Source organism: Bos indicus, chromosome X (genome assembly GCF_029378745.1).
Source record: "Bos indicus isolate NIAB-ARS_2022 breed Sahiwal x Tharparkar chromosome X, NIAB-ARS_B.indTharparkar_mat_pri_1.0, whole genome shotgun sequence".
NCBI classification, from domain to species: Eukaryota; Metazoa; Chordata; class Mammalia; order Artiodactyla; family Bovidae; genus Bos; species Bos indicus.
The window spans coordinates 80,172,546-80,187,520 of record NC_091789.1 but is presented as its reverse complement, the minus strand read 5'-3'; the positions used below and the strand labels follow the sequence as shown (position 1 = coordinate 80,187,520).

Sequence of the window (14,975 nt, the reverse complement as noted above, 5' to 3'; positions counted from 1 at the left end):
AAAAGTATATTACTAAGTGTTGCTTTCTAGGCCCAGAGACAGATTTATGGTGAAGTTAAGCTTAAGTGTCAGAGCCTGCCACTTGCATCTTCCCCTTCTAAGACCTGGAAGGAATTGTAGCAGTGTTCCCATGGTTATCTGTTTTTGTGAAAGTAAAATAATTTAACCACAATCTTTTAAATCCATTGTCTACTTCCACTTCGACCCACCTCTTTTAGACTTCCCTTTTATGTAAGTAGTATTGGATGTGCCATAGGCATTTTGGGGATCTGATTAATAGGCTGAATTGAGGATATGTTTAGTTTGGGGTTAGTAAAATATTTGGCTGTAAGGGGCTTCCCAGGTGGTGCTAGTGGTAAAGAATCTGCCTGCCAATGCAGGAGACACATGAGATGCAGGAGACACGGGTTCGATCCCTGGGTCAGGAAGAAGGGAATGGAGAAGGGAATGGCTACCCACTCCAGTATTCTTGCCTGGAGAATTTAATGGACAGAGGAGCTGGGCAGGCTACAATCCATGGGGTCGCAAAGAGTCAGACATGACTGAGCATGCGTGCGCACATGGGCATGCATGCACATACACACACGGTTCTTAGTTGCTTCTGTGTATAATGAAATTTGTGCTACAGGTTCTGGTAGGATAATGTCCTTACCACCCATGATGCCAACTCACCAGGGTCATGGCACAAAGGAGTTAGGGCCTAGTATAAAAGTGATAAATGAGTGTTATCAATTCAAAGAGTATTTAAAACTAGTTCACTGCACAAGTAAACTTTTCTGAAATGCCCTGAGATCTTATTGTTCATATATGAAAGAAACTTGATAGTTTTCCCAAATTTGACAATCATATATAAAATGATTTTACAAAATCACTGTTAAATGAAGCAGCAGAGTACATATATAGCCAAACATGTAGAAAGAGAAAATATTATACAGGTGTAGGAGGTATTATTAATAAAAAAGTTACTTTAGTGGATTTTATGGTATTTGGTAAGTTTCAAAACTTTATAACTTGTAATTTTGTTACTCATTTAGAATATTTACATTTGTACAGATGTTTTTACATTTATAGTTTTGTGCTATTTTCCTTAATGAAGGTCCCTCAAAATGCTTACATTTCAGAGGCCACAAAAGGTGGATTCACCTCTTTCTAGGCACTGTATGGAGAATTGTCCTTGTCCGAACATAATTTATGGTCAGAATGCAGCTTAAGATGTTAACACATAAATATCGGTCACTTCTCAAAGACTGTTAAGGTTTAAATTTTCTGGATCATAGTTTCTGAGATTATAATTAAGACTAATGTGTAGTCAATTCAGGAGAAGGCAATGGCACCCCACTCCAGTACTCTTGCCTGGAAAATCCCATGGATGGAGGAGCCTGGTGGGCTGCAGTCCATGGGGTCTCGAGGAGTCGGACACGACTGAGCGATGTCACTTTCACTTTTCACTTTCCTGCATTGGAGAAGGAAATGGCAACCCACTCCAGTGTTCTTGCCTGGAGAATCCCAGGGACTGGGGAGCCTGGTGGGCTGCCATCAATGGGGTCGCACACAGTCGGACACGACTGAAGTGACTTAGCAGCAGCAGCGGCAGTAGTCAGTTCAGAAACCAGATTTAAAGAGGACATTGTTTCAGCTAAGTCTTGGAGCTGTTTGTTGTATTTGGAATAAAACTCTGATATGAATTAATATAGTTATGATGTTAAAGTCAAAGAGATGTTTGTTGTGTTTGGAATAAAACTCTGATATGAATTAATATAATTGTGATGTTAAATTGAGTATGATTGTTTTATTTAAAAAATGTTGCAGTGGAACAGATTAGAGATTTAATTAACAGGATTCAAGGCAAGTGAATAGTCAAGAAGTCTCTAATTTTGAAATAAGTAGAATGAATATGATTATACCTCTTTGCAGCTTCAGCATTTAAATATATTTGGGGTATTATGTCTTAAATTGCAAAGTTTATAAATGAGTGTTATACTTTTGTTCTGCCAAGACTGTAGACTTTAAAGAGATTAACTTGAAGCTTTATTTAATCACCCCAGTGGTCTGTTCAGGGGGAAAATAAAATGGGTAGATAATGTGAAGGTCTTTCTCTGAGATTGGCCTTTTTGAAAGTGGTAATGTAACATTAAATTTAGTTAGATATAAGCACCAAATGACTCTAAAGGTTAATTCCTTATTAACAGATTACTTTGTCCTTGAAACTTAACTGCATTTTGTGTGCTTTTTCCTTTACTCAGATAAAGGCTGCAGTCCATTTTCCTAAAACAGACTATCCTTTAAAAAAATGACCACTTAGGTAATTCCCTGGCAATTCAGTGGTTAGGACTCACTGCTGAGGGCCTGGGTTTAATCCCTGGCCAGGGAACTAAGATCCCACAAGCTGCACAGTGTGGCCAAAAAAAACCAATCTAGATGCTAGCTGTTACCAAGTTCATCCTGTGGATCAATACATTCCTTGCTCCCCTTAATATTAACTATTTTTTTAAATTATTGGATAAGTAACATATGTCCAGAGTAAAATCCCCTTCCCAAAAGAAACCAGTTATCAATTTCCTATGTATGAATTCTCCTAGAAATAGACTGAATATAAGATGAATAACATTTGTAGATCTATATGCTGACTTGAACAACCTAGGTTTGAACTGCACGGGTCCACTTATACACATTTTTTCAATAAATATGTGTTATAGTACTACACGATCTGTGGTTGGTTGAATCCGAGAGTGTGAAACTGAGGATATGGAGGGCCAAATGTAAAGTTATACATGAGGTGGGTGCCCACATCCCCATCTCCTTGTTTTTTAAGGGTTAACTGTGTATATATGTGTGTGTATATCTCCTTTTTATATAAATGGAAGCATACTGTATACATACTGTTCTAACCTTGCTTTTTTTCACCTAGCAAATACATCTTATTGTTTCCTGTCAGCATACAGAAATCCGTCTTTATTTCTATTTGGAACTTTTTCCCTCTAACATTTGGTATGGCAAATGATGATAGTCCATTGAACATTTCTTTTTTTCAAATGCTGTATTACAGTAATATAGGCATTTTGCCTTGTATAAATTCTTAGGTAATAAATGGCCATCCATGAAGATGTAGAATCAGTTATTCAAACAGGCTTAGGTTTCTGATTTAGTTCAACCAAGGATCAAAGAAATATCAAATCCAAGGTTAAAAACTAGCAGTAAAGGAATCATGTAAAGAAGGACTTTTACTATTTCCTTTCTTTGTATATACATTTTTATAATGAATAATCATTCATTAGTTACATAATTTTTGAAGAAAATGAAATTATATTAGTAATGAAAATTCAGACAAAACACTCAATTTACAGAAAAACAATACTACAACTTAAACTAACAAAATCTCCACATCTTTTTCATTTTAAAACATTTGACCTTTGAATTTTTAGAGTGGTTTTGGGCTGTTGTCTTAGTCTCTAAGAATTGTCTTTTGCTAGTTCATACATTGATTTAAAATTTTTAAGTTGTAACTTTTATTTAGGTTGGTCAAATTGGATAAAATCAATAGAACTCGATGTCTTCCTCTTATACTTTAATTTTCAGTATCCTTTATTGAAACATCAGAGTGTTACTCAGTTAAAATATATATATTATTCTTTCAGCAAACAGTAATAAAATTTGTATTGTGACATATGTAATATAAATGGGATTCCTATTATGTATTTTATATAGTATTTAGTTGGCCAAATATATTGTGCAAGAAGAATCAGACATATTAGAAATTCAAGATTATTGATAAATCATTGTACTTTTCTGAGTTTAGTCTCTGTAGAAGGACAGGATCCTTTCAAGCTCCCGCAAAACCTCTGAATCCCTCTATATTGAATTGTTATGAAAATGTTAGCAAATAGGCTTTAAACCATTTGAGGATTTCCCCACCGGCTTAGAAGCATGCTAATCTGAATTTATTATGTTGACGTATCAATTAACTCCTGGGGGGATAAAAAGGAATTTCAGTGTGCTAAAGCAAAGTACCTTTCCCAAAGTGACTTTTAAAAATGGGGAAATGTTAGAATATACTAATTGTCAAATCTTGGTAAAAACCTAAAGAAATACATTCTCTTAGTCATTTTTTTATTTAAACTGGTATGGGAGAAGATATGAAATGTAGAGGGGAAAAGTAAACATAGAACTAAAATTTAGTTCACACACTAGAAATATTTCATACTTATCAGGTATTTTTATTTATAAGTCACAAATTGCTCAAATCACACACATAGAATTTTGGTTTTTTAAGGAGATCAAAGATCATCTAGCCTCATCATTTATAAATGGAAAGAGTATGGACTTTGGAGTTACAGAGACATACATTTGAATTCTAGCTCTTTAATTTTCTTGCTGAGTTTCTTGGGCAATTTATTCAGTGTCCTAGCCTTCAGATAGGAAATTGGATCACCTTTTATTATCAGATGAGAAGGAATACACAAAAGAAAATATACTAATGACAACCCAAGAAGTGGTAATAACACAGTTTTTAGCTTTTGTAGAAAATTAGAACTCAAAAGAACTGTCTTTCAAGAAACTTAAGCCCTTAGATTTGTCTTAAGTTTCTTACTTGAGAATAGATGATGCAGCCTTTTTATATTTATGCAAATTATACAGAAATTACATACAGATAAAGTATACGATGCTTGAATTTCATGTTTTAGACATTTCAGTAGACAAATAACTCCTTATGCATTAAAATAATGGATCTTCACAATATCTATGGACAGCACCCTCTACACCTCTGTAAATACTGTTGAGGACACAGAGCGTGTTTGGTTTCTTTTCTTCTTTCACTCCTGTTGCTGCTGCTAAGTTGCTCCAGTCGAGTCCGACTCTGTGCGACCCCAGAGACGGCAGCCCACCAGGGTCCCCCGTCCCTGGGATTCTCCAGGCAAGAACACTGGAGTGGGTTGCCATTTCCTTCTCCAATGCAGGAAAGTGAAAAGTGCAAGTGAAGTCGCTCAGTCGTGTCCGACTCCTAGCAACCCCATGGACTGCAGCCTACCAGGCTCCTCCGTCCATGGGATTTTCCAGGCAAGAGTACTGGAGTGGGGTGCCATCGCCTTCTCCGTCTTTCACTTCTACCTTCATCTAAATATAGCGAACAGTGCACCATCTTGAGTCCTTCATAAGAGCCACATTTATAGATTATAGATTTTAGACTTGGATGTTTATTTTCAGGGGAACTATTGATAAAATAGAAACATAGTTCCTCTGGGAAAAAGCAAAACAACATTGATTCCTAGTGAAAGATTCTGAGAAGAAAAACAAGCAGTTGAAACTTCAGAGCACTGTGGGGAATAGGCGAAGGTGGTTTGCGTTGGTGGTGATCAAGGAGAGTGGCACAGACCCAGAATCAGACAGATTGCTCCCAGCAATTTCCAGTTCTTTGGAGTCTGTGCTTGCTTTTACTCACCATTGGATCCCTAGCAGCTAGCACGTAATAGGTATTCAGTAAATGTTTGTTAAGTAAATCAGTGCTATTTTAGCTTCCTGCTCAAGGATTTGGCATCCAGAATAGTATTGTGATAAACACTTTGTGAATTTCCTCTTACACAAAGGTGCTGCCTGTTTTTGTTTCCTTTGAGACTTTGGGCTTGAAAAATCTCTTTGATATCTAACATTCAGAGGAAAAGTCAAGTGCTGTTATCCCAAAGGGGAACATTTTTTTGTGCTAGGTATGGTTGACCTGGCCTTAAAACACACAAATAGAAGTTACTAAATAAGGAAGTGTTTTCTGGTTTGCAGCATGAAAACAACATAGGATAATACAACTTTTTTGTATAGTATTTTATATACATAGTTTCATTGGTTTTTTTTATGTCTTTTATATCTAGAAGACAGGCTATGGCAATAAAAAGTATAGCAAATCATCGGGTGATAAAGTGATTTTTGCTTTTAAAAATCAATTTTCACAACACTTCCTCATTGGGTATGTTGGTAAATTGAAATTTGGCAGGGGGAGTGGGGGATTAGCTCAAAATCAGGACTTGTTTATGAGATACCAGATATATTTAAGCCTAGAGGGGGGAAAATTCCCCTTCCCTTTTTTAAAAGTTTGGCACTTGATCAGAAGTAGAGTAGTACATAGAGCAGTACTGTCCAATGGAACATTCTGTAATGATGAAAATGTTCTGTATTTACTCTGTCCCTTGTGGCAGCAACATTGGCCATTGAACACTAGAAATGTGGCTAATGCAATTGAGGAACTGAATTTTTTAATCTTTTCATTTTTGTTTTTAAAATTATACCCCCATATTGACTTCTTTTTGGCATACAGTTCTGTGAATTTTTTGTTTGTTTGCTTGCTTGCTTTTTTAAGGTTTGGTTAATTTTAACACATGTATAGATTAATTTGGAGAAGTAAATGGCAACCCACTCCAGTACTCTTGCCTGGAGAATCCCATGGACAGAGGAGCCTGGCGGGCTACAATCCATGGGGTCACAAAGAGTCGGACACGACTGAGCGACTAACACACATAGATTAATTTAACTACCCCAAGCCAGGACAGCACAGTTCTATCACCCACGTCACTCCAAAATGATTCTTCTCTAAATGCAAATATAACTATGTCATTCCCCTGCTTAACTTTTCCATGACTCTCTATTACCTATAGAATAAAGTACAGATGATTATTGGCGTACAAGAGCCCCCATGATAAAGCAGTTACCTAATTATGCAGCCTTTCATTTTTCTCTAATTTTGTGTTTACATTTGTCATGAGTTCCCTGCTTCAAATGTCCTTGCTAATTTCTGTTATTCCTTTAACATTCAGGTATTATCTCCCCTAAGAAGCTTTTTTGACACACATTCCCAGGGATGAATGGGTGTTCATTTTCTCTGTCCTCTGTTCTAGCATTGCTCCCTGTGACTATGTCATGATCAGCTTTGTATCATGAGAATCTTAGTTCCTGGCACATATAATAAGTGTTTGATAAATATTGGTTTTTCAGTGTTTACTTTTATATGACTTACTGCTTCAAAGAACTACTTTCCTGTTTACTCATATGATCCTTATAATAACCCTGGAAGATAGTAGAGCACATTTCTTCATTTTTATGATGGTAGGGCTAGTGAGTGTGGTTAACTAATAAGTGGAGAATTGACACTGGAGCTCAAATCTTCTGACTCTCAACCCAGTTTTGTGTGTGTGTGTGTGTGTGTGTATGTATGTATGACTACTTCATAAATCTTTATAACCCACATGTTACCCAAAGAGATGCAGGGTAAGATGTCCAGGTAGTAGTTAAATTATATTCAGTTGCTGAGCTTTAAGAATACAATCATTATTTTAATAATCAAATCAGGAAAAATTATATATTCTTATTTTGCACAAAAGTAATACTGGACTATAGTGACTTAGAAGGTTATAGAAATACTTGCTACAAAACCCTATGAATATTGCCTTCATAAACCAGCATGTTTATACCTTTTCTTGCAACAAGTTTATCTTAATTGAACATTTTAAAACTTTAAACTTGATTTCCAATTTGTTTTATGTAGCTGATCCTCTTTCCTGAAATTATCTTTTGAATTGGTAGAATGCTAAGTGTTGGAATACTTTGTGAAAGGAGATGAAGAGTAGTTTGTTCTCTGTTATGAAATTCTAGGGTGTGTTTGTCTGTGCACGTTTCAAATGCCTGATCATTACCTGAGTCAAGTACACCTACATAGAGCTTTACCATTCCTGTAGGTACATAAGACATTTTGTGCTGCTTTCTAAAGTGACTAGGAAAGATGAGAACTAATAAAGAAACTCTATTTGATTTAATTATTTGTTTCATTCTTTACGGTGGTGTAATGATTGATAATTTTAAGTTCCATATCATAAAATTTAATTAAAATGACTTCTGCAATTTCCTTCCAAAAGGTTTCACTGGAAGAAAAAAATGCAACTGTTATTTATGACCCAAAACTACAAACTCCAAAGACCCTGCAGGAAGCTATTGATGACATGGGCTTTGATGCTATTCTCCACAATCCTAAGCCTCTCCCTGTTTTAACTGAAACTGTGTTTCTGACTGTTACTGCTTCACTGGTTCCGCCATGGGACCATATCCAAAGCACATTGCTCAAGACCAAGGGTGTGACAGATATTAAAATTTCCCCTCAGCAGAGAACTGCAGTGGTGACAATAATCCCTTCTATAGTGAATGCCAATCAGATAGTAGAGCTGGTTCCTGATCTCAGTTTAGATACTGGAACTCTGGAAAAAAAGTCAGGAACTTGCGAAGATTATAGTATGGCTCAACCAGGTGAAGTCATGCTGAAGATGAAGGTGGAAGGGATGACCTGCCATTCATGTACTAGCACCATTGAAGGAAAAATTGGGAAACTGCAAGGTGTTCAGCGAATTAAAGGTAATATGACTGATATTGTTTATTTGATTGCTTTGTATGGCTTGGTTTGCTGTTTTGGTCTTTGAACTTTAGCATTTTCCTTAAGCATGGGTTTTGAATCTCTGGGACTAGAATGTTGCTGCTTCACTGAAGTCTGAGAAACAGTGTATTCCCAGAATTAGTGTCAAGTAAAGTTAATGATTATAATTAAAAGTTACATGAATCTTGAACTAGCATAAATGGCAGCCAAGGTGGCATTCATGGAGTTCAGGGTTCTTAATGCAACATACCTAGGATCCTCTTGACCTCTGTTTCTATTCAGGCATGCAGAAACTTGGAGACCGCAGATACAGTGGTCACATCTTTTGCTTTTTTCTAGTCCACATCAGTAAAATTTTCTGAAAAGAACAGAATTATTTTAAGAAAGGATAATGACAACAATGAGAGAGAAACAATTATGTGTGGTATTAATTTGGTCTACAGAATGTTTTCTGAAGTGGCCCAGGAATAACTGAATTAAATGTTTTTCTTTTTATTAACTAGTTTCCTTGGACAATCAAGAAGCTACTGTTGTTTATCAACCCCATCTTATCACAGCAGAGGAAATAAAAAAGCAGATTGAAGTTGTGGGCTTTACAGCATTCATCAAAAAACAGCCCAAGTACCTCAAATTGGGAGCTATTGACATAGAACGTCTAAAGAACACACCAGTCAAATCCTCAGAAGGATCACAGCAAAAGAGTCCATCATACACCAGTAATTCAACAGTCATTTTCACCATAGATGGCATGCATTGTAAATCATGTGTGTCAAATATTGAAAGTGCTTTATCTACACTCCAACATATAAGCAGTGTAGTAGTTTCTTTAGAGAATAAATCTGCCATAGTAAAGTACAATGCAAGTTTAGTCACTCCAGAAACACTGAGAAAAGCAATAGAGGCCATATCACAAGGGCAATATAGAGTTAGTAGTGCAAGTGAAATTGAGAGTACCTCAAACTCTCCCTCCAGCTCATCTCTTCAAAAGAGTCCTTTGAACATAGTTAGCCAGCCTCTAACTCAAGAAACTGTGATAAACATTGATGGCATGACTTGTAATTCGTGTGTGCAGTCTATTGAAGGTGTCATATCAAAAAAGGCAGGTGTAAAATCCATACAAGTATCACTTGCAAATGGCAAAGGGACTGTTGAGTATGATCCTTTACTAACCTCTCCAGAAACCTTGAGAGAAGCAATAGAAAACATGGGATTTGATGCTTCCTTGTCAGGTAATTATCATTTTTTTTCTTTGATTCCTCTAATGTTCTTTTATTTATACTTTGCTAATTCTTTTGGCTTTTATCAGTGAAAAATAAGTACTAGGCACTGCAGTTCTACTTTTTGAAAATATGACATATGTCAGCAGCATATATGAAGCATATATAAAGATGCATAATGATGTTTGCATAATTATATAGAAACTAGAAACATTAAATAAAGCATGATACCTCCATATGAGGAAATGCTCTGAAGCCATAAAAATTATGGTGTTGAAGATACTTAATGCCACGGGAAAGTGAGATATTTTGTTAAATGAAAAAGCAAGTGAAAAAGTCATGGTCAAAATTTTATAAACACATGTATAAGGATTTATGCTATGTATATGTTATTTATGTATATGACTAAAATTCCTGGTAGAATATGAACAAAATTTTAATCGTAGTTATTTTTGAGTGGTAGGATAAAGGTGATAATTTGTTTTCATTGTGCTTTCCTATGTATTTTAAGTGTTTTGTGACAGGGTTATATGTATATTTGTATGTATTTATGTATATATAAAATGGGAGAAGCAAATGTTATTTTAAAAGAAAAAATAGAGCTTCAAATGTAGAAAACAAACTTACGGTTACCAGGGGATAAGGGGAGGAGGGATAAATTGGGAGATTCGGTTGACATATACACACTATTATATATAAAACAGATAACTAATAAGAACCTGCTGTGTAGCCCAGGGAACTCTACTCAATGCTCCGTAATGGCCTATATGGGAAAAGAATCTTAAAAAAAAAAAGAGTGGATATATGTATATGTATAGCTGATTCACTATGCTGTACACTTGAAACTAACATTGTAAATCAACTATATTGCAAACAAAAATTTTAAAAAGAAAATGAAAATAGTAGAGATAAATAGTAGAATTTAAGCTGTGGTTTCAAATTTAGGCATTCTAATTAACCTGACTCTAGAACTGGCCCAAAGTCTTCCTGTTTTCTGGCAGCTCTTACCTTGAACTGAAACCAGAGATGTATATCCAATGGAATTTGCCCATGTGAACTTGTTTTGAACTAGAATTGAACCTAGCCCCTAATTAAACTGGAAATTCCCTAAATGAAATTTCTTGCTCTGAATATTAATAGAAAAGTTGAATAACTAATTTCTAGACAGTGTCATTGGACTTCCCCGGTGTCTCAGCGGTAAAGAATCCACTTGCAGTGCAAGAGACATGGGTTCAGTTGCAGTGTCAGGCAGATCCTTTGGATGAGGGCATGGCAACCCACTCCAGTATTCTTGCCTGGGAAATCCCATGGACAGAAGAGCATGGTAGGTTACAGTTCGTGGGGTTGCAAAAGAGTCAGACATGACTTAGAGACTAAGCAGCAACAATAACAAACATGTTAAAAGCCATGATGAATAGGTAGAAAACCTTGGCAAAGTGATTGTGACCGTAAAATAACTTATGAATTGTGACTACAGTAACCCATATTATTGGGATAAAAAGTTAATATCAATTGACTGCATTGTGTGTTTCTGCTATAGATCAATCAGAGTTTAAGATGCCACCAGAATTGTGGCTGCCCATTTTCTGAATGCTAGTGTCAACGCTGGTCCAGGCTTCATAGTCTACCACTCTGAAACCTGTTCCTATAGACTTAGAGGGATCATTGCATTTCGCCTTCATGTCATACCAGTCCTGGGTGGACCATAAATGTTAATAAAGGAAATAGAAATATAGGAGGTGCTTTTTATCATGACCATCAATATCGTCGTTATCGTGAAAAGATATATATGAAGTTGTCTTCACTAACCAATTAAAGTAAACAAAATACTCAATTAAATTCCTTTTCCTTTTTTGTAACTTTTTAATCTTTAATTTCAAACTCACAGAAAAACTGCAAGAATAGTACAAAGAATTCCTGTTTACCAGTTTTACTTGGATTCCATTGTTAACACTGTTGCCGCATTTGTTTTATCATTCTTTTTCTCTATCGACAGATAGACATATTTTCAAACACAATACACACACACGTGTAGCTATCTTTTTCTGAATCATTTGAGAGTAAGTTGCAGACATGATGTTTATAGTTAAACATAAACATAGTTGTTTTTAAGCCATTTTCTGATTATATATTTATTCATATTACTTTAGACTAAACCTGCCAGTTTTGAGGATCAGACTTGAAACCCTTTCTTGAAATTTTTGGATTCTTTTCTGATTGTTGCCTCACATGCAGGAGAGTCAGTCTTCTTTTGAATTCATTTATGGATAAGTAGTGTTGCAGTATTCTTGCCTGGAAAATCCCATGGACGGAGGAGCCTGGTAGGCTGCAGTCCATGGGGTCGCTAAGAGTCGGACACAACTAAGCGCCTTCGCTTTCACTTTTCATTTTCCTGCATTGGAGAAGGAAATGGCAACCCACTCCAGTGTTCTTGCCTGGAGAATCCCAGGGATGGGGGAGCCTGGTGGGCTGCCGTCTATGGGGTTGCACAGAGTCGGACACGACTGAAGCAACTTAGCAGCAGCAGCAGCAGCAGTGTTGCTACAGTTTATAGAAAAGCCAGTTTAAAGAAACTAGCCATTTAATTCACTGTGGCTTTTTAACACCTGTACTGCCTCTGTGAAAGATGGAAGCATTTGCTCTTCTTGCCACATTCACTGGGGTAAAGGTCAAAATTTTTTGAATCTTTGTTGAGAAATCATGCCATTGTAACTAAAAGGGGTTACCTCTATGACTTATTTTAATTCAATACTGTACTTCTAGAGTGTGAAATTGCAGATGGTGTTTTAGTTACTTCTGGTACCTGAAATGGAGAAGGTAATGGCACCCCACTCCAGTACTCTTGCCTAGAAAATCCCATGGATGGAGGAGCCTGCTAGGCTGCAGTCCGTGGGGTCGCTGAGGGTCGGACACGACTGAGCAACTTCATTTTCACTTTTCACTTTCATGCATTGGAGAAGGAAATGGCAACCCACTCCAGTGTTCTTGCCTGGAGAATCCCAGGGATGGGGGAGCCTGGTGGGCTGCCGTCTATGGGGTTGCACAGAGTCGGACACGACTGAAGCGACTTAGCAGCAGCAGCAGCAGCAGGTACCTGAAATAACTAAATTACTCTGGAATAAGACTTAAAGTAATTAGTAATATAAACTTTCTTTTCATTGTCCAAGTTCAAAATTTTAAATCTTCATTATAATTATGATAGAATGAATAAGCTCCTGGCTAGACTAAAATAATGTTTCTTCCCCCACGCCAAAGCTATTTCCTTGGGACAAATGAGCCTCCTTTTTGAATTTTTGGTACTATTTGGTAAATTTTATCCTCTTTGTTCTAAATAATACTCTTGTAATCTGAATGAATATCATTTTCTGAATTGATTCACATATAAGATCAGAGACTGTCTAATTTTGGAATTAGGAGAATCTCATCCTTTGCTATTAAAGTGTCCTTTGCTATACCCAGACTGGCAGTACTGCCATCACTTGGAAGCTTATTGGAACAGAATTTCAGGCCTCACCCTCAATGTACTGAATCAGAATCTGCATTTTAACAAGATCCCCCAGGTGATTGTATGTCAAAATTTAAGAGCCTTTGTTATAACTGATTTGAGAAGTCAGGCTTTTGTTATGAAAGTGGTCAGGCTTTTGTTAAAGTTTCTTCAAAAGATGCCTTTTTTCCGTATCCTAAAAACCAGCTCTGCTATGAAGGGTTTCCTCTATGGACTAGCCAAATAGACTTGAATCAGTTTTTTGCCAAAGGGAAAGAAGTAACACGTAGGTGGAAATTTCCACATCACTTCTTTTCCTCCTTATCTCTGCAGTAGAAATGAAAATCTTTAGCTTTTTTGCAGGTACATGGATGTGCTAAAAAGAATACTTTCTCCCTTCTTGGGAGATGATTAATACTGAAATGGATAAACTAAGTCTCCGCTAAGACTGCAGGGGAGCTTCTGGGATGACAGATGCTTTCCACTGTTTCACAGTCCATAAACATTCTACAGAAAAATTCTCTGATTACTTTGTGAAAAATTAAGATTATTGCTGACTTACTCCTTGCCTCTTCTTCCATTGTCCACCAAAGACATTTTAATTTAAAAAACACTATGTATTATTGTTAAAATTCAAGCATACAGCAGTGTCTATAGAGGAAATTTGTTCATCTTTCTGTTATTCTATTCCTGCTATAACCTCATTCCCCAGAAATAGCCTCTACTAGTAGTTTGCTATGTACCTTCCTAGGCTTCCTTATGCATGTTTTCGTGTATGCACTCTAACAATTTTTAAATGACATTGTACTGCATTGCTGTTTTGCAGATTGCTTTTTGTCCCACTTACACGAATTGCTTTACTGCCAGTATTTAAATCATTAACATAATGATAGAAATTCATTATAAAACAAAGAGCTTTCTATTAATAAACCACTGTCTACTGGAGTTTGAGGTAGAGATAATGGGCTTGAAGATCTTGATATAAAGTTCTGTTTATTCAGCTGGTTCCGATTTTCCCAAGAATTGGGATGGGCAGTGTTGAACTTGGAAGTCACATCCTGGAAAGTGTAAAGATAGCATTGCACAGGGCTCTAGGTCCATGACAGTTTTAAAGGAATGGATTGACAGTGCCTGGAGAAGGAAATGGCAAGCCACTCCAGTATTCTTGCCTGGAGAATCCTGTGGACAGAGGAGCCTGGTGGGCTGCTGTCCATGGAGTCGCACAGAGTTGGACACGACTGAAGTGACTTAGTATGCATGCATGCATTGGAGAAGGAAATGGCTACCCACTCCAGTATTCTTGCCTGGAGAATCCCAGGGACAGAGGAGCCTGGTGGGCTGCTGTCTGTGGGATCACACAGTGTCGGACACGACTGAAACGACTTAGCAGCAGCAGCTGCAGCAGCGTTGACAGTGCCGGGAGGTGTGTGTGGATCGTGATAAATGACAAGGGTGCAGCTGGAGAATACTTCAAATGAAAAGAATCTTTCCCTGTCCACCAGATACAAATGAGCCATTGGTAGTAATAGCTCAGCCCTCATCAGAAATGCCACTTTTGACCTCAACTAATGAATTTCACACCAAAATGATGACACCAATTCATGACAAGGAGGAGCCAAAGACTTCATCCAAGTGTTATATACAGGTCACTGGTATGACTTGTGCTTCCTGTGTAGCAAACATTGAACGGAATTTAAGACGAGAAGAAGGTAAGACACTCTTAAACTTGCTATTTTATGTACTAATTTGAGAACTCTGTCCTTTTTGTCCTCTTATGTGTTTTGTAACCATGTTTATGATTATTGCCAAGGCCTCATAAAGACTTATCAGTGATTTATAGGACAACCTTGACTTGCTGATAGCCAGTTTTTGT

General features: G+C 36.9%; 1 protein-coding gene across 1 annotated transcript in view; it reads left to right on the top strand.

Moving 5' to 3' along the window:
- Positions 1–14,975, top strand: part of ATP7A (ATPase copper transporting alpha) — a 130,921-nt gene that overhangs the window by 65,551 nt on the left and 50,395 nt on the right. The window contains exons 3-5 of the mRNA XM_070783433.1: positions 7,893–8,382; positions 8,905–9,630; positions 14,605–14,811. Coding sequence (XP_070639534.1) covers positions 7,893–8,382; positions 8,905–9,630; positions 14,605–14,811 — 1,423 coding nt within the window. The remainder of the gene's footprint in view (positions 1–7,892; positions 8,383–8,904; positions 9,631–14,604; positions 14,812–14,975) is intronic.